The sequence below is a fragment of the Melanerpes formicivorus genome, unplaced genomic scaffold (genome assembly GCF_026170545.1).
Source record: "Melanerpes formicivorus ecotype bairdi unplaced genomic scaffold, bMelFor1.0.p_v2 SCAF_95, whole genome shotgun sequence".
NCBI classification, from domain to species: Eukaryota; Metazoa; Chordata; class Aves; order Piciformes; family Picidae; genus Melanerpes; species Melanerpes formicivorus.
The window spans coordinates 348,150-371,970 of NW_027142447.1; the positions used below are offsets into that span (position 1 = coordinate 348,150).

The window sequence follows — 23,821 nt, forward strand, 5'->3', positions numbered from 1 at the left end:
TAGCTCCTACAGACAGATCCCCCCACAGCCCTGCCTCCAAAGTCACCAGGGGGAAGGGTGACAGCCCTCAGCTGTGCTCTCTAGGCTGGCAGCAAGCCCAGGATGCCAGACCTCCAGAAAGAGAGATAATGGTCTCAGGGCCCTTGCCTCTGTCTGTGAGAGGCACATATCTCCTAACATGATCCATTTTTCCAGTATAAGCAAAGCCCAGGGATGTGTCTCAGGGGAAGGAGGAAGTGTGCTGAACCAGAGGCCCAGAAGAGTGTGGCAGGTTTTTTGTTGATTGCTTGGTTGGTTTTATTGTTTGGGGTATTGTTGTTGTTGTTGTTTGGATATTCTAATTGTTATTGGGGGAACAAAATCCCACATGGTGAAGAAATCTCATTTCTCCTGGTAACCAGGGCTGCAAAAACATCCAGGAGAGAAGAAAGATCTTCATTACAAAGGAATTCCCCAAATCATACTAGCTTGGAAGGCTGAAGACTATACATGTGTTACAGAGCAAATTGTTTGAAAACCTGATGGTTTTAAATCACTGCTGTTTGAGCATTTAGTCTCCATCTTATGTAAGCTTCACTGTGAGTTAACTGATGCTGTAGATGCTCAGCTGGCTTCTGCAGAGATAACGCAGTGTTTTCAGACTCTGCTGTGAACGCAGTGTGAAGAACAGCAAGAACTGAAAGGTCAACAGGTTTTGAAGACATCTGATAGAACCAGCTCCCCATTTTCTTGTAGGTGGCTTAAGTGTCTGACGATGGGCTGCTTGAATGAGATGAGTCTCTGAGCTGTGTTAGAAAGCTGGGGAGGGACTGTTTAGGATGTTGGGTAGTGATAGGACTAGGGGGAACGGAGCAAAAATAGAAATGGGTGGATTCAGATTGGATGTTAGGAAGAAATTCTTCCCCATGGGGGTGGTGAGACACTGGCACAGGTTGCCCAGGGAGGTGGTAGAAGCCCCATCCCTGGAGGTTTTTAAGGCCCATCTGGATGGGGCTCTGAGCAATGTGATCTAGGTTGAGGTGTTCCTGTACGTGGCAGGGGGGATTGGAACTAAATGATCTTTGAGGTCCCTTCCAACCTTGGCAGTTCTCTGATTCTATGATTTAACAGTTATATTTGATTGTAATTAATAATGGAGTGTTTTAAGAGGCTTCAGAGTGAACAATGTATTGATCTAACTGTGCCTTCCTCTCTTTCTTCTTCAGCAGACCTTGGACCTTCTTCTCCAAGACAATATAAAGCCATCTTCCAGATGAGCCCTTAATTTGTGCTTTTGGGTTCCAAATGTTCAGATAAAGAGAGAGTAATGAATGCATTGCCTTCCACATGTGAGTGAGAACAAGGATTTGTTTTAACACAGGCTGAACTCTGATGTTGAGTTTCAAGTTGCATATGCTATCTATGTTTAGTGCCCAGATGGAAACTGAAGTTCAGGTGCAACTTCTAGTATTGGGGGGGGGGGGGGGAAGAAACAAAAACACTTAGCCACATTTGCAGCACTTCAGCAAAGACAGCTGCTGATAGTACTTTCCTGTCATGGTTTTTCTCTCTTAGTAAATCCAGTGTTTTCTTTGTGTATCACACAAACCCCAATTCCTTCTCTCAGCACATTAACAGCTACAGAATGCGCCTTCACCAAAATCTTTTTACAGTGATGTTGGTAGAGCCATAATTAGATTGATGAGCACCAGGAAAACTTGGTGAAAGGGAATTTTTCCTCTTTAAGTAAGGAAGGACTTTTGACTAAGAGGCTGATTTTACAGAATCAGAGAATCATAGAATCAGTAAGGTTGGAAAAGACCTCAGAGAGCATCAAGTCCAACCTAACACCCAACACCTCATGACTAACTAAGCTATGGCTTCAAGTGCCACATCCAGTCCCCTCTTGAACACCTCCCGGGATGGTGACTCCACCACCTCCCTGGGCAGCACATTCCAAAGGCAAATTACTCTTTCTGGGAAGAACTTTCTCCTCACCTCCAGCCTAAACCTCCCCTGGCACAGCTTGAGAGTGAACTCTGTCTCATGATTTCTCAGTCTTACCTTTGGTCTTTGGCTGACAGAAGTTAATTTCATGTTTTCTGACATGGCACTTAAGGGTGAACAAGGTTTCCTAGAGTCTCCTGCAGACCTTCTTACAGTGGTCATAAACTCTTTGTCTTCAGTTTCCAGCTCCTACAGATGAAATACTAAGCTCACTTTATACTGCAGGATGCTAACTGTCAACCTTCAGGGTAGCTTACATCTTGTCACCAGGTATGTGACAGGGAAGTGGAGGATCTGTGGCATATTCTTGGGGCATGTTTATAGGAAATATATTACACTGGAGTGTAAGTTAAATGACTCATTTCAGGACAACCAGTTGCTTTGTGGAAGCTAGAAATTCCTTGTGGGTAGGTGGGTACACCCTCAGTGGCATAGCTAATGAGATGTTTGTTAATTCACAGTCAAGTGCCACTCTTTAATTTGATGTCACCTTAATTTAATAGTTCATGTGATATTTTGCTCTTGGTCACCCTTAATAGGATCTGAAGTACATTTTCACATGGGGCAAATTCCCAGGGCTTCCTCAGAGGGACAATGAGAAATGGCTTGGGAGGGCATTTGCAGTGGGGACATTAATTGAATGAGTGAGATGAAAAATTAAGCTGAGGGGTGGAAGATAGGGAAAACCAACAATCATAGAGTTGTTTTGGATAGAGGAGACCTTTAAGATCATTGAGTCCAAGCATTATCTGACTCTAGCAAGGCTGGTGCTAAACCATGTCCCTTAGCACCAGATCTCTGCATCTTTGAACCACCTCCGGGGATGTGGATTTAACCACCTCCTGGAGCCCATTCCAGCGTTTGAGAACTCTTTCAGAGAAGAAGTTTCTTCCAACATCAAGTTAAACCTCCCCTGCAGGGGAGGTTTAGGCTGGATGTTAGGAAGAAATTTTTCCCAGAAAGAGAGACTGGCCATTGGAATGTGCTGCCCAGGGAGGTGGTGGAGTCACTATCACTGGAGGTGTTTAGGAAGAGACTGGATGGGGTGCTTGGTGCCATGGTTTAGTTGATTAGATGGTGCTGGATGATAGGTTGGACTTGGTGATCTTGAAGGTCTTTTCCAACCTGGTCTGATCTATTCTATATTCTATTCTAGTCTAGTCTAGTCTCTATTCTATTATCTATTCTATTCTATTCTATTCTATTCTATTCTATTCTATTCTATTCTATTCTATTCTATTCTATTCTATTCTATTCTATTCTATTCTAAAGAAGACCGCCCCTGACCTGGCTCCAACCTGCACCCCTGAAGTGTCTGCCAGAGGCAGACAGAGGCCTGAGAGCTGCAGGGCCCAGCGTTATGTACCCGTGCGGAGGGAGGCGCGGTGTGAACGACGTTGAGGAGCGGGGGTGGTTAATGGGGCGGACATTTGAGGCCAGGAGGGGGCACCAGGGCTCTCCCCAGCGGCAGTTCGGAGCGCCCTAGAGGGAGGCGCGGGAGCGGGCGGGGGAGGAGGGGCCGTTGCTACGCCCCGCCCCTAGGGCGGGGAAAAGTCAGCCCGGCCGCGCCGCCCCGCAACGGTAGGGCGGCGGGGCCGTGCTTTCGAGTTTGTGTGGTGGGGCCGGTTCCACCTGATTCCCTCGGCCATGTCGCTGTTGCGGGGGCCGCGGCCCCGCGGGGCTAGCAAAAAGGGCCCCAGGAAGCCGGCGGCGGCGGCGAAGCGAGACTGGGACGTAAGTTGCTTCCCCCTGCTGGGTGGCGAGCCGGGGCCCGGGCCTGCTCCGGCCGCCGCGCTTCTGCCCGCCCCTCCTCCGCCCTGCAGGCAGCGCGGCGGGCCCGCCGGCGGCACTGCTTCGCCGGGCTGGCGCACGCATAGATCGCCCCGTGGATTTTTCGCCGTCGGGGAAGGGGAGTTTGGAAGCCTCCAGAAGACCCCGTCCTCTGTGCGGGGCTCACGTTTGGCGGTGGCTGGTTCGTGCGTGTGTTTCTGCGGGGAGGGATGCCGTGCTTGGGAGTTGTAGGTGCGTAGAGTGGATGCGGTCCCTCGCATCTCCTCTATATAGCATAGAGTTAAACAGGTTGGAAAAGACGTTCGAGATCATCTCGAACTAACCTGGTTAATTCTATTCTATTCTAAGTCCAACCCATCACCCAACAACATCTAATTAACTGCATCATGGCACCAAGTGTCTCGTCCAGTCTCTTTTTAAACACCTGCAGTGATGGTGACTCCACCACCTCCCTGGGCAGTACATCCCAGTGGCCAATCTCTCTTTCTGGGAAGAACGTTCTAACATCCAGCCTAAACTTCCCCTGGTGCAGCTTGAGAGTCTGTCCTTTTGTGCTGTTGGTGGTTGCCTGGGAGAAGAGACCAACCCCCACCTGGCTAGGTCCCTCAGCTGGCAGCCCGTTCCTGAGGCTGAAGAATAGGGGTGGTCCTGGTAAGTGGTACCATTTTATTGACAAAATGGTCAGGCATTGGGACAGGCTGCACAGGGAGATGGTAGTCAGCATTGGAATGGGCTGCCCAAGGAGGTGGTGGGGTCACCATCGCTGGAGGTGTTCAGGAAGAGACTTGACAGGGTGCTTGGTTGCATGGTTTAGTTGGTTGGGTGGTGTTGGTTGGTGGGTTGGACGCGATGATCTTGAAGGTCTCTTCCAACCTGGTCTGCTCTATTCTTAGTTTCATAGTTTCATTCAGGGTTGGAAGGGACCACAAGGATCATCTAGTTCCAACCCCCCTGCCATGGGCAGGGACACCCCACACTAGATCAGGCTGGACAGAGCCTCAGCCAGCCTGCTCTTAAACACCCCCAGGGATGGGGCCTCGACCACCTCCCTTCTATTCCATTCATGGAGGTGTTCAAAAAACGTGGAGATGTGACACTTGGGACCATGGTTTAATGGTGTTGGGTTAGCATTTGAACCTGATGATCTAAGATCATCAAAAGACCTTTTCCAACTTTAATGATATATTTCCAGTTCTGGGCTCCTCAATTTAAGAAGGATATTGAGACACTTGAACATGTCCAGAAAAGGGCAATGAAGCTGGGGAGGGATTTGGAGCACAAGCTCTATGAGGGGAGGTTGAGGGAGCTGGGGTTGCTTAGCCTGGAGAAGAGGAGGCTCAGGGGAGACCTTATTGCTCTCTATAACTATCTGAAAGGAGGTTGTAGCCAGGTGGGGGTTGGTCTCTTCTCCCAGGCAACCAGCATCAGAACAAGAGGACACAGTCTCAAGCTGTGCCAGGGGAAGTTTAGGCTTGAGGTGAGGAGAAAGTTCTTCCCAGAAAGAGTAATTGGCCATTGGAATGTGCTGCCCAGGGAGGTGGTGGAGTCCCTGGAGGTGTTCAAGAGGGGATTGGATGTGGCACTTGAAGCCATGGTTGAGTTAGTCATGAGGTGCTGGGTGACAGGTTGGCCTTAATGATCTCTGAGGTCTTTTCCAACCTTAGTGATTCTATGACTTCTTACACACTAGTGTATAGTTTTCTGGTAATTATGTAGTAATTTAGAGGGAGGTTTGGTTTTTCTAAATGAAACTTGGAAATAATTCCAGCTCATCCTCACTTCTGGATATTGATGTGGTCTCTGGTTCCTGTTTGCAGAGCACAGTCCAGGATTTGACAGTCCACCGTGCAACTCCTGATGATATTGTAAGTTTAATACAACCACAGCTCCTTTGTACCCAGATTTAGTTGATTATCTGACACAAGCATCTGCCATACTTAGGGGATATTTTCTGCTAATGATTCATCTCCTTTTTAAAAGCTTCTTTAGTGTTACACTCTTCAGTGTTGTTTCTTTGTTTATGACATCATCTGCAACTCTAGCAAGTGGTAATTTTCACTTCTCTGTTTCCCTTGGGAATCCATAGCTGTAGTTGTTACTACTGTAAAGTCTATCCCAACATAAAAGCTTAAAATCTCAATGGAGCTTTTGTTTCAATGAAGTCAATGAAGTTATGTTTTTGTTTTAGTCCTTCCAGCAGAGAGGAAACATAACTTCATCGACTTCATTGAAAGCCAACCTCATGAGGTTCAACAAGAGCAAGTGCAGGGTCCTGCATCTGAGTCGCGGCAACCCCAGGCACAAATCCAGGCTGGGCAGGGACTGGCTGAAAAGCAGCCCTGAGGAGAGAGACTTGGGGGTGCTGATGGAGGAGAAGCTCACCAGGAGCTCTCAGTGTGCACTTGCAGCCCAGAAAGCCAATCAGCTCCTGAGCTGCATCAGGAGAAGTGTGGCCAGCAGGGCAAGGGAGGTGATTCTCCCCCTCTGCTCAGCTCTGCTGAGACCCCACCTGCAGTACTGCCTCCAGTTCTGGAGCCCCTATTCCAAGAGGGATCTGGAGGTGCTGGAAGGTGTCCAGAGAAGGGCCACAAGGATGAGCAGAGGGCTGGAGCTGCTCTGCTGTGAGGACAGAGTGAAGGAGTTGGGGCTGTTCAGTCTGGAGAAGAGAAGGCTCTGAGGTGACCTAATTGTGGCCTTCCAGTATCTGAAGGGGGCTACAGGAAGGCTGGGGAGGGACTGCTCAGGATCTCAGGTAGTGATAGGACTAGGGGGAATGGAATGAAGCTGGAGGTGGGGAGATTGAGGCTGGAGGTGAGGAGGAAGTTCTTCCCCATGAGAGTGGTGAAGCCCTGGAATGGGTTGTCCAGGGAGGTGGTTGAGGCCCCATCCCTGGAGGTGTTTAAGGCCAGGCTGGCTGAGGCTGTGGCCAGGCTGATGTAGTGTGGGGTGTCCCTGCCCATGGCAGGGGGGTTGGAACTAGATGATCCTTGTGGTCCCTTCCAACCCTGACTGATACTATGATACTATGAAATCTTGACAGGTTAGTCAGGACAGATGGGCACAGTAGCAAAGAGAATCTTGAGTCCATAAGTAGTTGTCCTGATAGCCTCCTGACACTCCAGCAAGCACCTCCCATGTTTAATTTGTATCTAAAATGAATATGTGTCGCTATTAGAAGATGCCTGAGCATATCCCTGCTGATTGACATTTGTGATAAATCAGGGAAATGCAGTATGTCTTTTTATGCATATCATAGTGGTGGTGTTTAGGGCTTTTCCCCTCATTCTGCAGCTGAGAAAACTCTTAGAAGGTGGTGTAGGGGAGAGGGAAGTAGTGCAACTTCCCCATTCCCCTTTGGAGCTACTTTAGATTTGACTGCTGTTGATGGCAGTTTACATTGCTGGGTGTTTGTGAGGCTGTCATTAGGACTGCCATGAAGCATTCAGCAAGTGAGTGATAAAACCCAGCAGCACCTGTTAGCGTTACCCTGCAAAGTTTGCTCTAGGTTGTCCTTTGGTTTAAAAGGAAGTGTTTTCTGTCGTGGTTACATAGCTTCGGCGCCATGAGATACACAAATCAAAAAACAAAGCCCTGGCACACCTGGAACTGCAAGAGAAAGCACTGAAGAGAAGGTGGAAGAAACAAAAACAACTGGCTGGTGATTCCTTGGAGAAAAGGAAACTGACTCTGATGCGTGAGGTAAGAGCTAAACAGGCACCTTAAGCCTGCTGCAGGTCATTTGCAGCAGTAGTAGACAACTGCTGCAGTACCAGAAAACTGCTCCTACACAAAGACCAACATTTGCAGTACTTACTGGATAGTTTGACTTTATCTATGCAGCCAGCACCAGAACAAGAGGACACAATCTCAAGCTGCACCAGGGGAAGTTTAGGCTGGGGGTGAGGAGAAAGTTCTTCACCAAGAGAGCAGTGCTACAGGCTGGGGTCAGAGTGGCTGGAGAGCAGCCAGGCAGAGAGGGACCTGGGGTTGCTGGTCGATGGTAGGCTGAACATGAGCCTGCAGTGTGCCCAGGCATCCAAGAAGGCCAATGGCATCCTGGCCTGCATCAGGAGCAGTGTGGCCAGCAGGAGCAGGGAGGTCATTCTGCTCCTGTACACTGCACTGGTTAGGCCACACCTTGAGTCCTGTGTCCAGTTCTGGGCCCCTCAGTTTAGGAAGGAGGTTGACTTGCTGGAACGAGTCCAGAGAAGAGCAACAAAGTTGGTGAGGGGTTTGGAACACAGCCCTGTGAGGAGAGACTGAGGGAGCTGGGGTTGCTCAGCCTGGAGAAGAGGAGACTCAGGGCTGACCTTATCACTCTCTACAACTACCTGAAGGGAGGTTGTAGACAGGCAGAGGTTGGTCTCTTCTGCCAGGCAGCCAGTACCAGAACAAGAGGACACAGTCTCAGGCTGCACCAGGGGAGGTTCAGGTTGGATGTTAGGAAGAAGTTCTACACAGAGAGAGTGATTGCCCATTGGAATGTGCTGCCTGGGGAGGTGGTGGAGTCGCCATCATTGGAGGTGTTCAGGAGGTGACTTGATGGGGTGCTTGGTGCCATGGGTTAGCTGTTTGGGTGGGTTGGATTGGTTGATGGGTTGGACACAATGATCTTGAAGGTCCCTTCCAACCTGGTTTGGTTTATTCTAATAAAGGTTTATTCTAATAAAGAGAGTCATTCGTCATTGGAATGTGCTGCCCAGGGAGGTGGTGGAGTCACCATCCCTGGAGGTGTTCAAGAGGGGATTGGATGTGGCACTTGGTGCCATGGTTTAGTCATGAGGTCTGTGGTGACAGGTTGGACTTGATGATCTTTGAGGTCTCTTCCAACCTTGGTGATACTGTGATATGTTTTCCCTCCTCTATGTGTTGAGTGCATGCAAGGACTGGAGTGGGCTGTATAACATTAGCTGATCTATACAGTTGTGTATTTGACCCTTGCTGCCTGGTTGTGCTCTCTGTAATTCTGCAGGCCTCTGCATCTAAACAGGAACTAATTGCAGGGTTGAACTGTGTGTTCTTACAGAATAGAATAGAATAGGCAGGTTGGAAAAGATCTTCGAGATCATCAAGTCCAACCCATCACCCAACACCATCTAATCAACTAAACCATGGCACCAAGTGCCTCATCCAGTCTCTTCCTAAACACCTCCAGTGATGGGGACTCCACAACCTCCCTGGGCAGCACATTCCAATGGCCAGTCTCTCTTTTCTGAAGAATTTCAGGCTCTCCTCACAGGGCTGTGCTCCAGACCAGGGGGCTCTCCTCCCCATCTTTGTTGCCCTTCTCTGGACACATTCCAGCAGCTCAACATCTTTCCTAAACTGAGGGGCCCAGAACTGGACACAGGACTCAAGGTGTGGCCTAATCAGTGCTGAGTACAGGGCACAATGACCTCCCTGCTCCTGCTGGCCACACTATTCCTGATACAGGCCAGGATGCCATTTGCCTTCTTGGGTGGATGTGGAAATGTGGAGACAGGAAAGTCTTCCCTATGTCTTCACAGAACAGGCTGTCAGGCATGGAGCAGGCTGGCCAGGAGGGCAGTGGAGTTACCATCCCTGGATGCATTTAGATGATGCTTGAATGTGGTAGTGCCTCAGCAGTAATAGTGGCATTGTGAGGTGTAGGTGAGCAGTTGGACTTGACCTCAAAGATCTCTTCCAACCTCAACAGTTCTGTGATTCTATGATTGAAAGGTGAGTATTCACTGATGTGCTAAATTGGTTATAAGGAGAAGGTTTCTGATCTGTCTTAATTAGGATCTAAATGCATGGTACCAGCTTTGCAAACATTGTCTGGTTGGCTGTTCTCTCTTGAACTGTTTAGATTAATCACAGAATCACAAAGAATCACAGAATCACCAAGGTTGGAAGAGACCTCAAAGATCATCAAGTCCAACCTGTAACTACAGACCTCATGACTAGACCATGGCACCAAGTGCCACATCCAGTCCCCTCTTGAACACCTCCAGGGATGGTGACTGCCGCACATCCCAATGGCTAACAACTCTCTCAGTGAAGAACTTTCTCCTCACCTCCAGCCTAAACTTCCCCTGGCACAGCTTGAGACTGTGTCCTCTTGTTCTGGTGCTGGTTGCTACAGAGAAGAGACCAACCCCCTCCTGGCTACAACCACCTTTCAGGTAGTTGTAGAGAGCAGTGAGGTCTCCCCTGAGCCTCCTCTTCTCCAGGCTAAACAACCCCAGCTCCCTCAGCCTCTCCTCACAGGGCTGTGCTCAAGGCCTCTCCCCAGTCTTGTTGCCCTTCTCTGGACACCTTCAAGTGTTTCGATGTCCTTCTTAAACTGAGGAGCCCAGAACTGGACACAGGACTCAAGGTGTGGCCTAACCAGTGCTGACTACAGGGGCACAATGACCTCCCTGCTCCTGCTGGCCACACTATTCCTAATGCAGGCCAGGATGCCATTGGCCTTCTTGACCACCTGGGCACACTGCTGGCTCATGTTTAGGCGGCTGTCAATCAGCACCCCCAGGTCCCTCTCTGCTTGGCAGCTCCCTTCAGGTAGTTGTAGAGAGCAATGAGGTCTCCCCTGAGCCTCCTCTTCTCCAGGCTAAGCAACCCCAGCTCCCTCATTTAAAGAAATCATTAAAAAAAACAAAAAGGGAAGGAAAAATTGTTCTGCTTTGAGTGAAACATTTCACAAAGTTAAAACCAGTCTGCTCTACATGAAATATTTCCTTACATGCTATACTTTCAGGTTCTGTCTGACCAGTCCCCCTTGCAGGATGTTCTGGAGCGATCTGATCAGGTTATGGCTGTGGCTAAAGGCTTGCCTGTGGGTGCTCCTCGCACACGAACAGGTAGGCCTCCTTGTTTCCTTTTGGTAGTAGCTTTGAGGCAATACCCTTGCTTTGCATAAATAGCCTTGCTTTGCACAGTGTTCTTTTTAGCTGTTCTCATCTTACCCTCTAACATAGTGTTGTTCATCCTATTCATGTTGGATTATCAGGGGTGAAGGCTGGGCTGCTCGTAATGACAGATGCTCTCTCTTAAGCCCCTTTGTCAGAATGTGAAGGAAGGGGGAGTGAGGGAGAGAGACTTAGAGCTTGGATAAAAAGGTCCATTAAAATAGCTTTAGTGAAGCAGTAGCAATAAAAAGTTAATAGTATTAATAAGAAAATAATAAATACAAAAGCAATATTGAACTGCCCCAGAGTCCAGACTGGACTCAGTGGCATGCAGGAGCTGGATTCAGGAACTCAGGGATTCAGGAACACATGGATTGGGACCAAAGGCAGCAGAACAGATGGAGTCCTCCTCAGACATTGGCCATTGGCCATAGAGCTTGACCCTTGTGATCTTTTGCAGGTCATAGTATCATAGTATCAGTCAGGGTTGGAAGGGACCACAAGGATCATCTAGTTCCAACCCCCCTGCCATGGGCAGGGACACCACACACCAGATCAGCCTGGCCACAGCCTCATCCAGCCTGCTCTTAAACACCTCCAGGGATGGGGCCTCAACCACCTCCCTGGACAACCCATTCCAGGGCTTTACCACTCTCATGGGGAAGAACTTCCTCCTCACCTCCAGCCTGAATCTCCCCACCTCCAGCTTCATTCCATTCCCCCTAGTCCTATCACTACCTGAGATCCTGAGCAGTCCCTCCCCAGCCTTCCTGTAGGCCCCCTTCACATACTGGAAGGCCACAATTAGGTCACCTTGGAGCCTTCTCTTCTCCAGACTCTTCTCTCAGCTTTAGACTGAATAAGATGTATGTGGACTGGAATGCTTTGGTCAGGTTTGGGTCACCTGTCCTGTTAGCTTCTCCTCACAAGTACAACCTTTTCACTTAGGACTTTGCACTGACAGCAGTGTGGCACACAAGATTTAGCAGAGACCTTGGTTTCTATGGGAGCAAGTGTAAGCAAGACTTTTTTGCATACTATCCCTTAGTAGTAACTATAAACATCAGGTGTTATTTTTTCAGTGTCTGCATCTAAAAGAGATCACAGTATAACTTAGGTTGGAAAGGACCTCGAGGATCATCGAGTCCAACCTATCACCACAGACCCCATGACTAGACCATGGCACCAAGTGCCACATCCAATCCCCTCTTGAACACCTCCAGGGATGGTGACTCCACCACCTCCCTCGGCAGCACATTCCAACGGCTAACAACTCTCTCAGTGAAGAACTTCCTCCTCACCTCGAGTCTAAACCTCCCCTGGTGCAGCTTGAGACTGTGTCCTCTTGTTCTGGTGCTAGTTGACTGGGAGAAGAGACCAACCCCTTCCTGGCTACAACCACCTTTCAGGTAGTTGTAGAGGGCAATAAGGTCTCCCCTGAGCCTCCTCTTTTCCAGGCTAAACAACCCCAGCTCCCTCAGCCTCTCCTCACAGGGCTTGTGTTCAAAGCCTCTCCCCAGCCTTGTTGCCCTTCTCTGGACACATTCAAGTGTCTCAATGTCCTTCCTAAACTGAGGGGCCCAGAACTGGACACAGTACTCAAGGTGTGGCCTAACCAAAGCAGAGTACAGGGCACAATGACTTCCCTGTTCCTGCTGGCCACACTATTCCTAATGCAGGCCAGGATGCCATTGGCCTTCTTGGCCACCTGGGCACACTGCAGGCTCATATTCAGGTGGCTGTCGATCAGCACCCTCAGGTCCCTCTCTGTTTGGCAGCTCTCCAGCCACTCTTACCGCAGCCTGTAGCTCTGCATGGGGTTGTTGTGGCCAAAGTGCAGCCCCTGGCACTTGGACTTGTTAAATGCCATCCCATTGGACTCTGCCCATCTGTCCAGTCTGTCAAGGTCCCTCTGCAGAGCCTCTCCACCCTCTAACTGACTAACATCTGCTCCTAACTTGGTGTCACCTGCAAACTTGCTGATGACTGACTCAACTCCCTCATCCAGATCATCAATGAAGATGTTGAAGTGGACAGGGCCCAGCACTGATCCCTGGGGGACACCACTGGTGCCTGGCTGCCAGCTGGCTGTGGCACCATTCACTACCACTCTCTGGGGTCAGCATCCAGCCAGTTCCTAACCCAGCACAAAGTGTAGCGGTCCAAGCCATGAGCTGACAGCTTAGCCAGCAGTTTGCTGTGTGAAAGGCCTTGCTGAAGTCTGCCATTAATTATAGAAAGAGCAGGAAAGTAAACTCACTGAAAGGAGCACTGGTTCTGTTCAAGCTCAAACCTGGACATTCCATCCCTTACCCCATACCATTTGCATCATAACTATTGCTAGCTTAGGATTTATCTTTTTGCACAGAAGTTTAAGTTTATCTAGTCCATGATTGTGGATTTCCACCTGGCACAGCAGTCTCTCAGGACATGGGTGAAACTCAGATGAAGATAGTACTCCCCATGGCAGGGGGTGAGCCACCCATGGCTGGTTATTCTGCTGTATCAGGCCTTTGACACCATCCCCCACAGCAAACTGCTGGCTAAGCTGTCAGCTTGTGGCTTGGACAGCAGCACTCTGAGCTGGGTTAGGAACTGGCTGGAGGCTGAGCCCACAGAGTGGTGGTGAATGGTGCCACAGCCAGCTGGCAGCCAGGCACCAGTGGTGTGCCCCAGGTGTCAGTGCTGGGCCCCATCCTGTTCAATATCTTTATTGATAATCTGGATGAGGGGATTGAGTCAGTCATCAGCAAGTTTGCAGATGACACCAAGTTGGGAGCAGGTGCTGGTCAGTTAGAGGGTAGAAAGGCTCTGCAGAGGGACCTTGACAGACTGGACAGATGGGCAGAGTCCAACAGGATGGCATTCCAACACATCCAAGTGCCAGGTGCTGCACTTTGGCCACAACAACCCCATGCAGAGCTACAGGCTGGGGTCAGAGTGGCTGAGAGCTCCCAAACAGAGAGGGACCTGGGGGTGCTGATTGACAGCTGCCTGAATATGAGCCTGCAGTGTGCCCAGGTGGCCAAAAAGGCCAATGGCATCCTGGCCTGCATTAGGAATAGTGTGGCCAGCAGGAGCAGGGAGGTCATTGTGCCTCTGTACTCAGCCCTGGTTAGGCCTCACCTTGAGTCCTGTGTCAGCCAGCTGGATGTGGCACCATTCACCACCACTCTCTGGGCTCAGCCTCCAGCCAGTTCCTAACCCAGCTCAGAGTGCAGTTGTCCAAACCAGGGGCTGACAGCTTGGCCAGGAGTTTGCTGTGGGGGACGGTGTCAAAGGCCTTGCTGAGGTCCAGGTAGACTACATCCACAGCCCTCCCCACATCCACCAGGCTGTTACCTGATCATAGAAGGAGATCAGGTTGGAGAGGCAGGACCTGGCCTGTGCTTGGCCTGTGGCAGTTGTTTAAAGTGGCATACATCCCTGTGACACTTTTTATGCGAAGTACAGGAACCTGCTTTTAGGTACAAAGTTCTGTGACATACTACAGACCATTCTACAGACCTCTGTGTTCTTCCCTGTTTGGTCTGATTCCTCTAGGTTTCCCTAATGTGACAATGGCTCCTAACTGTGACCTGGAATCATCTCAAAGACCCATTGCACAGAAATGTGATCCTGCCACTCAGCATTCCATCCTCAGTGAGTCTGTCATGGATTCCCAGGTAATGTATGTTCTGTTCCATGCATGGCCTTGGACTTTTTGGGGTAGCCAAAATAAGAATGTTCAAAGGTAGAATTTCTCAGCAAACCTAGAGTTGTCTTTGGTGTATTGTGTACCATAAAATCATAGAATGGTCATTGAGTCCAACCATTATCTAATTCTGTTGGCTAGGGGAGGGACTTCTAATTGGCTGGGGAGGGGCTTCTCAGGATCTCAGGTAGTGATAGGACTAGGGGGAATGGAATGAAGCTGGAGGTGGGGAGATTCAGGCTGGAGGTGAGGAGGAAGTTCTTCCCCAGGAGAGTGGTGAAGCCCTGGAATGGGTTGTCCAGGGAGGTGGTTGAGGCCCTGTCCCTGGAGGTGTTTAAGCCCAGGCTGGCTGAGGCTGTGGCCAGGCTGATGTAGTGTGGGGTGTCCCTGCCCATGGCAGGAGGGTTGGAACTAGATGTTCCTTGTGGTCCCTTCCAACCCTGACTGATTCTATGATACTATGATAATTCTACATCTTGCTGGCATGTGTGGAAAGTGCTGCTCAATGAGGGTGAGTTGATTTTGTGGACTGGAGAATCATTGGGTTTTGATTTCTTCTCCTTTGGAGAGGAGAAACAACCATGTCTCATGGAAGCTTGCTGATATTCACAGGCCCTCTCTTTTAAACTCTGGAATTATCAGCAAGAGAACAAATTAATTATGGACTAGGAAAACAACTCTTGAGTCAATTAATTGCTGTGTCTCAAAATCTGCCTTTTCTAATTATCTCCTGCATATGTGGGAACACAGCCAGTTGGGCTCCACTGTATTTCTGCTAACACACATCTAAGTGTACCCCAGCTAACTCCACAGCCTTGATTAGTTCTCCAAGTATAACTTTCAGTGTTTCACATACTTTGATAGTGATTAAGCTTTGTTTAAAAGTTGTTTAGGATTTCCTGCAGATTGCCTTTGCATTCTGTTTTCATTTCATAACATGAGTGGTACCAGGAATGCTTGCTGTGGGTTGAGAGCAGGCATATGGCCCTGCTGGAAAGCAGCTCACTGATGAAGACCAAAAGGGCTGTGGGTGTGAAAGGGATAGTGTCACACTCTCATGGTTCTCTAAGCCTGTTTCCTGCTGCTGTCCACAGACATCTGCAATTGGACTTGCAGTACTTCTTTCATGCATTTTGCTGTGATGCTTGTTTATTTGGTTTGTTTTCTTACTATCCAGAGTTAACTGTAGGTCAGAGTGGCTGGAGGGAGGCCAGGCAGAAAGGGACCTGGGGGTACTGGTTGATAGTAGGCTGAACATGAGCCAGCAGTGTGCCCAGGTGGCCAAGAAGGCCAATGGCATCCTGGCCTGCATCAAGAATAGCATGGCCAGCAGGAGCAGGGAAGTCTCTTATGTTTTATTTGTCTCCTAAAAAGGCTCTTCATGAAGTAGAAGAGGAAGCATTATCATTCTCTCAGTCAGAAGATGAACACCATGACTCTCCAAAATTCAAATCCAGTATCAGTTCTGACAGGTCAGTGCAAATATCTGTTCAGGTTTCTACCTTTTTAACAGCGGAAATAGGAACAGTGTGGCCAGCAGGAGCAGGGAAGTCATTGTGCCCTGTACTCAGCACTGGTTAGGCCACACCTTGAGTCCTGTGTCCAGTTCTGGGCCCCTCAGTTTAAGAAAGATGTTGAGTTGATGGAAGGTGTCCAGAGAAGGGCAACGAGGCTGGGGAGAGGTCTTGCGCACAGCCCTGTGAGGAGAGGCTGAGGGAGCTGGGGTTGTTTAGCCTTGGAGAAGAGGAGGCTCAGGGGTGACCTCATTGCTCTCTACAACTACCTTAAAGGTGGTTGTAGCCAGGAAGGGGTTGGTCTCTTCTCTCAAGCAACCAGCACCAGAACAAGAGGACACAGTCTCAAGCTGCACCAGGGGAAGTTTAGGCTGGAGGTGAGGAGAAAGTTCTTCAATGAGAGAGTGATTTGTCATTGGAATGTGCTGCCCAGGAAGGTGGTGAAGTCACCATCCCTGGAGGTGTTCAAGAGGGGATTGAATGTGGCACTTGAGGCATGGTTTAGTTAGTCATGAGGTGTTGGGTGGCAGGTTGGACTTGATGATCTCTGAGGTCTTTTCTAACCTTACTGATTCTATGATTGACTCTTACGCTTGCTTTGGATGTAGGCTACTTCGGTTATTGAGAGAAGAATCCTTGGTGAATTCTCAGTTGCAGACTGAAAAGGATATGAGGAAAACTGCCTTATCTCAGGCATCAAATGTGCCTTTGACTCCAACTGTTTCCCCATCACTGGACCAATCAGGTTGGATTTGCCAAATCACAGCTTCTTAACAGTAGCTAGGCTGTTGATAGGATCCTCTCTCTGTGCAATTCCTTTTCTGAGTGGGGGTGTGAGAGAGAGAGAGATGACTCAGCTGAATTTCCAGACTAAAGAGCCAGCTCTTCTAATACAATTAATTCATAACCTATTAGTAACACCCCTAAAATATTTCATGCATATAATTTTTGTTTTGTCTTTAAATCAGCTCTCAATGCTACTGATGTAGTCAGGAGAATCCATTCAAGACTGCAGAATGAAGATGAAGAAGAGGCTGGAGACCCCAATTACAGTGTGAGACAAGTGCTGAACCCAAACTCGAGGAAACCAAGGCAAATTGCAGCAAAAAGTTCAGTAATTTTTCACATAACATATCTCCTTTGGGCTATGGTCTCTCATATCTTAAGAAAATGTAGGTTGAAAGGGATCTTTGGAAGTCATCACAGGGCTTAACTCCAAGTTAGATTGAGAGGAGCCTCTTCCAGCCAAGTTTTGAGCATCTCTAAGGGTGGACATTCCCCACACTACAGTGTGATGTATTCATAGAATCATAGGATTGTTCATGATGATCATCTGGATGAGGGCATTGAGTCCATCATCAGTAGATTTGCAGATGACAGCAAGCTGGGGGCAGGAGTTGATCTGCTGGAGGGTAGAGAGGCTCTGCAGAGGGATCTCGACAGGCTGGACAGATGGGCAGAGGCCAAGGGCAGGAGATTGAACACATCCAAGTGCCAGGTTCTGCACATTGGCCACAGCAACCCCATGCAGTGCTACAGGCTGGGGTCAGAGTGGCTGGAGAGCAGCCAGGTAGGGAGGCACCTGGGGGTACTGGTCGATGGTAGGCTGAACATGAGCCAGCAGTGTGCCCAGGCAGCCAAGAGGGCCAATGGCATCCTGGCCTGCATCAGGAACAGTGTGGCCAGCAGGAACAGGGAGGTCATTCTGCCCCTGTACTCAGCACTGGTTAGGCCACACCTTGAGTCCTGTGTGCAGCTCTGGGCTCCTCAGTTTAGGAAAGATTTTGAGTTGCTGGAAGGTGTCCAGAGAAGGGACACCTTGGAACACAAGGTTCATAGGGCTTGGAACACAAGCCCTATAAAGAGAGGCTGAGGGAGCTGGGGTTGCTTAGCCTGGAGAGGAGGAGGCTCAGGGGAGACCTTATTGCTATCTACAACTACCTGAAGGGAGGTTGTAGACAGGCAGAGGTTGGTCTCTTCTCCCAGGCAACCAGCACCAGAACAAGAGGGCACAGTCTCAGGCTGCGCCAGGGGAGGTTTAGGCTGGAGGTCAGGAGGAAGTTTTACACAGAGAGAGTGGTTTTCCATTGGAATGGGCTGCCTGGGGAGGTGGTGGAGTCACCATCACTGGAGGTGTTCAGGAGGAGACTTGACAGGGTGCTTGTTGCCATGGGTTAGTTGTTTAGGTGGTGTTGGATGATAGGTTGGACATGATGATCTTGAAGGTCTCTTCCAACCTGGTTTGTTCTGTTCTGTTCATCATCAAAGCAAAGTCCATAGGAACCTGGGAACTATCAACATGGCCCTTTGATGCTGTACATTGCCTTGCTACACATGGAGTTCAGGACCTTTCTGTTTGTGTTCTGTGCTGTGCAGACATATGCTGTGTTTCAGACACATCTGCATGTGGAGGCTGACATCAAAGGGTTGTTGTGAAGGGGCTGCTTACTAAACACCAGCCCTGAAAACAGCTGGTGTTTTTCACTGGCTGTTCCCAGGGCAAATGTTTCTGTGCTTTTAAGTGAGATGGAAGTATAAACAGGTATCTAAGATAAAAGCACTGAACAGTCATACTTGAGAGGTACCAGTGTGGTGGCGGCAGCAAGTGTGGGTTGTGATGATCTGAAATGACTGGGGATCTTCTTTGATGGTCCCTTTCAGCTCAGGGCAAGAGAGACTTATTTCCTTTGAATAACTACAATAAACAATGACATTTGATTGGTACTGCAAAGCTTTCTGTGCAAGTTCAAATTCCAATGACAGTTGTTGTTTTTCCTGCCCTCAGTGAAAAGAAAACAAGCTGCACAGAACTCTGCAAGGCAGAGGAGAGATGATTCTCCAGTCAGGTCAGTCCCCACGGACCTTCAGAGGGCCAACAAATGCAGCCTAGATGTTCTGAGCCGCATGATACATGAAGTGGAGCGTGAACTGGAGGAATATGAGCGCTGTACGGGTCGTGAGGTTCAGAAAGCTGAGAGGAGCGAAGGCCTCGGTGGTTTCACGTTGTCACTGGTGAACACTCTCTGTCGTTTGATGCGCTACCTCAAAGAGGTGAGAAAGCTGCAGGGTACTTCTGCACTTACTTTACTAAGTTACTTTACAGGTATGAACCTGTAGTTCCTGACTCCCACTCAGTTTGCTTTGAGGCCTGCTGATCACTGCTTATTATTTGGATTGCATGCAGTTAGGGGGTTAAACGTTTTTGTTGTGCCCCTGTGCTCAGCACTGGTTAGGCCACACCTTGAGTCCTGTGTCCAGTTCTGGGCCCCTCAGTTTAAGAAGGACTTTGAGACACTTGAATGTGTCCAGAGAAGGGCAACAAGGCTGGGGAGAGGCCTTGAGCACAGCCCTGTGAGGAGAGGCTGAGGGAGCTGGGGTTGGTTAGCCTGGAGAAGAGGAGGCTCAGGGGAGACTTTATTGCCCTCTACAACTACCTGAAGGGAGGTTGTAGCCAGGTGGGGCTTGGTCTCTTCTCCCAGGCAACCAGCACCAGGACAAGAGCACACAGTCTCAAGCTGCAGCAGGGCAAGTTTAGGCTAGAGGCGAGGAGAAAGTTCTTCCCAGAAAGAGGAATTGGCCATGGGATGTGCTGCCCAGGGAGGTGGTGGAGTCACCATCCCTGCAGCTGTTCAAAAAGGGATTGGACATGGCACTTTGTGCCACAGTTTAATTAGTCATGAGGTGTTGGGTGAGAGGTTGGATTTGATGATCTTTTCCAACCTTATTGATTCTATGATTATTGTCTGTGGTATGTTATGGGTAGCTCATGGTTGAATTCTGTCTGTGTAGCAGGAAAGAGTGACCCAAATGGCTATTCAGCTCCCCTGTGCTTTGGAGATGGGATGTGTTTCTCCTGGTCACAGATCCCTTTGAGTAACTGCAGGCAACCATCTGGGAAAGGGCTCCATCTGCTAATTGTGAGCTGTATATGTGATGTGATTTGCTTTTTTAGGCATGATGGTCCAGAAAGTGACAGTTGTGCATTCCATTTACCCATAAGAGGCAAAGTGGAGTCTTTGGTGTCTTGTACAGGGAGCCTGCCTACTGCAGTGGTCTGTCTTAATGTAATAGATTGTTAATAACTTTGGAGGGAAAGAGGTTCTTCACAGTAAGGTCTTTTGCCTCATGTTCAAGTAGGCTATTTAACAAGCCTTTTGCTTGTCTTAAAAAAAGTAAGAATGAACCACAGAGTTGTTCCAGTTGAAAAAGACCTTTAAGATCATCCAGTCCAACCATTCTCAAACTCTCATGAGTCTGATGCTAAACCACGTCCATCAGCACCACATCTCTGCTCTTTGAAACACCCTCAGGGATGGGGATTCAATGACCTCCTTGTTCTGGTGTTTGAGAACCCTTTTAGTGCAGAAGTGTCTTCTAACAGCAATCCTAAACCTTCCTCAGCACAACTTCATAGATTCATAGAATGGGTTAGATTGAAGGGACCTTAAAGATCATATAGTTCCAAGCCCCCAGCCATGGGCAGGGAGGGACACCTTCCACTAAACCTGAGGCCATTTTCTCTCATCCTATCACTTGTTACTAGGGAGAAAAGACCAGCACTCACTTCATGCCAACCTCCTTTCAGGAAGTTGTAGAGAGAGATAGGATAGGATAGGATAGGATAGGATAGGATAGGATAGGATAGGATAGGATAGGATAGGATAGGATAGGATAGGATAGGATAGGATAGGATAGGATAGGATAGGATTAACCAGGTTGGAAGAGACCTTTGAGATCATTGTGTCCAACCTATCACCCAACACCATCTGATCAACTAAACCATGGCACCAAGTGCCCCATCCAGTCTCTTCCTAAACACCTCCAGTGATGGTGACTCCACCACCTCCCTGGGCAGCACATGCCAATGGCAAATCACTCTGTGAAGAACTTCTTCCTGACATCCAGCCTAAAAGATCTCCCCTCAGCCTTCTTTACTCCAAACAACTCCAATTCCCTCAGCCACTCCTCACAAGGTCACAAGACCTGTTCTCCAGACCCTTCACCAGCTTCATTGCCCTTCATAAAGCATTTAGAAACCAAAAACCTCTAGAACTTTTTCCCTCTCTGAGGGTAAATATTAGAAAGCAAGTATTTTCTCCTTTATTTAGTCATATTTGCTCCTTTATTTAGTCACATTTTCTTCATTAATGAATTAAGGGAACTGAAGAGTAGGCGCAAGTAGCAAAGGGTACTGATGAGCATCAGGATAGTTGGAGTGACCTGTTTACTACATAGAATCAATAAGGTTGGAAAAGACCTCAGAGATCATCAAGTCCAACCTGTCACCCTACACCTCATGACTACTAAACCATGGCTCCAGTCTCTTTTTGAACACCTTCAGGGACAGTGACTCCATCACCTCCCTGGGCAGCACATTCCAATGGCCAGTTACTCTTTCTGGGAAGAACTTTCTCCTCACCTCCAGCCTAACCTCCCCTGGTGCAGCTTGAGACTGTGTCCTCTTGTTCTGTTGGTGGTTGCCTGGGAGAAGAGACCAACCCCTACCTGGCTACAACCTCCTTTGAGGTAGTTGTAGAGAGCAGTAAGGTCTCCCCTGAGCCTCCTCTTCTCCAGACTAAGCAACCCCAGTTCCCTCAGCCTCTCCTTACAGAGCTGTGCTCGAGGCCTCTCCCCAGCCTCGTTGCACTTCTCTGGACACATTCAAGAGTCTACAGTATCCACCCAGAGAGAAAATGCTTGTAGTTAGAGCCTTGAAGAACTGCACAGGTAGAACAACAGAGATATGTAGGATTCTGCAGTAACAAATGAAGAACAGTGAACACTGACCATTCTCAAGGCCTGAAAATGGGACTTTTGTCATGAGAGTAAGGAAGTCAGTGTAGCAGTATTTCGGAGAGCATGCAGGGACTCCCATGTTGGTGAGGCAGGAATTGTTTATTGGTACAGAACAAGCAGCTTATGTAGGAAAAATCGAGCAGGGTAAGCAATTCCCTGACATTCTTGCACCACTGCTGCTAATTGGGTTTTCTCCTTTGATATGCAGCTGTCCATTGTTATCTTCATCCCACATCAGGTTGGTCTTCTCCAGCATGGAGGCAAGCGTCCTCTTGTCTGGCACGTCAGGTTGTTTACCACAGTCAGCTCTTCTTTATCATCAAGCCATCCTTCCAGTATCAGTGGCCTGTTGTTCTTTCTTGTCCTGACACCTTCCATAGATACTTTCTGCTTTCCTACAGCAGTAGTGTTGCAGTATGATGTCACATGGACCTGGTTTTGTTTCTGCATATTGGTTCGTGGTGTGTTTTAACTTTTTGGTGTGTGTTGGCTTTTAACTTTCTCCCCTGCTAGAGTGAAATGCAGCTGCGTGAGAAAGAGCTGATGAGGCAGCAGCATGAGGAGATGTTGAATGAACACAGAGAGCTGATTGATGCTCTGACTGCAGAAATACTTCTAGTGAGGGAAGAAAACCAGACTATGCAGGTACTGAGCCCCCCTTCCTCCTTACCCATCTGGATGACTTGTTAAGGGACTGAGCTGGGTTGCAAATATGGACTGATATGCATTGTCTCATGGTCAACACACTTAATAGACAGAAAATGACAAAACTGAATGAGGAGCCTGAGAATTACAATAGCAGGTTCAAGGAGGGAGGAAAGGAATGTTTGGAAAGTCATTTCAATCACCATTTATGATGTTTATCTTCAAAACCTTAGAAAAATACAAATGTTTAAGCACCTTCTTCCATACTTTTATGCTGGTTAACATTACAACATTACTGGAGCAATGGAGTATCACAGTATCACCAGGGTTGGAAGAGACCAAAGATCATCAAGTCCAACCTGTCACCACAGACCTCAGGACTAGGCCATGGCACCAAGTGCCACATCCAGTCCCCTCTTCAACCCAAGACTAAGTTTTCTTTTTTTCCATTTGCCGTGGAGGAAGATTTGTTCAATCTTTCTGTTTAGGAATGAAACAACAAGGCAGCCATATGAGAGGAAGTGGGGTCATGTCTTAGGAAAATCCAACCCAAAGAATTTATATGAGTCAAGAGAGAAAATACATGAGAAGCATGGAGACACTGATGCTCAATACTTCACTGGGATCCTACAGGTTCCTTTCAGTGCTATTAAGAGGTCAAATTTATTCTCAGGACTACTTGTGGTATACAATTCTGCCAAACAGAAAGGGACCTGGGGGTGCTGATTGACAGCCACCTAAATGTGAGCCTGCAGTGTGGCCAGGAAGGCCAATGGCATCCTGGCCTGCATCAGAAATAGTGTGGCCAGCAGGAGCAGGGAGGTCATTGTGCCCCTGTAGTCAGCACTGGTTAGGCCACACCTTGAGTCCTGTGTCCAGTTCTGGGTCCCTCAGTTTAAGAAGGACATTGAGACACTTGAACATGTCCAGAGAAAGGCAACGAGGCTGTGGAGGGGTTTGGAGCACAGCCCTGTGAGGAGAGGCTGAGGGAGCTGGGGTTGCTTAGCCTGGAGAAGAGGAGGCTCAGGGGAGACCTTCTTGCTCTCTACAACTACCTGAAGGGAGGTTGTAGCTAGGAGGGGGTTGGTCTCTTCTCTCTAGCAACCAGCACCAGAACAAGAGGACACAGTCTCAAGCTGTGCCAGGGGAGGTTTAGGCTGGAGGTGAGGAGAAAGTTCTTCCCAGAGAGTCGTTCGCCATTGTAATGTGCTGCCCAGGGAGGTGCCATGGTCTAGTCATGAGGTCTGTGGTGACAGGTTGGACTTGATGATCTTTGAGGTCTCTTCCAACCTTGGTGATTCTGTGAATTTTTCTGACTCATGCTGCTGGAATACAAATATCTGGACCTTTCTATTTTCCTTCCTCCTTTAGGAGAAGCTTCACCAGTACATGATGGTTACAGATGAACAGCTGAGCTCCCTCACAGAAGCATTTAAAGGCCTCCCTTTGGTAGAACCTAGAAGAGAACAAAGTCCAAGTAATGTTGGAATTGAAAGCAAAGGTCCAGCAAATGGCCAAGGTGT

General features: G+C 48.7%; 1 protein-coding gene across 1 annotated transcript in view; it reads left to right on the plus strand.

Moving 5' to 3' along the window:
- Positions 1–3,561: 3,561 nt before the first annotated feature.
- SPICE1 (spindle and centriole associated protein 1) overlaps positions 3,562–23,821 on the plus strand; it is a 30,875-nt gene continuing 10,615 nt past the window's right edge. Inside the window, exons 1-11 of the mRNA XM_068165946.1 lie at positions 3,562–3,720; positions 5,595–5,642; positions 7,330–7,476; positions 10,499–10,601; positions 14,193–14,314; positions 15,718–15,815; positions 16,466–16,602; positions 16,826–16,966; positions 18,643–18,908; positions 22,167–22,298; positions 23,670–23,817. Of these exons, the coding sequence (XP_068022047.1) occupies positions 3,634–3,720; positions 5,595–5,642; positions 7,330–7,476; positions 10,499–10,601; positions 14,193–14,314; positions 15,718–15,815; positions 16,466–16,602; positions 16,826–16,966; positions 18,643–18,908; positions 22,167–22,298; positions 23,670–23,817 (1,429 nt within the window). The 5' untranslated portion in view covers positions 3,562–3,633. The remainder of the gene's footprint in view (positions 3,721–5,594; positions 5,643–7,329; positions 7,477–10,498; positions 10,602–14,192; positions 14,315–15,717; positions 15,816–16,465; positions 16,603–16,825; positions 16,967–18,642; positions 18,909–22,166; positions 22,299–23,669; positions 23,818–23,821) is intronic.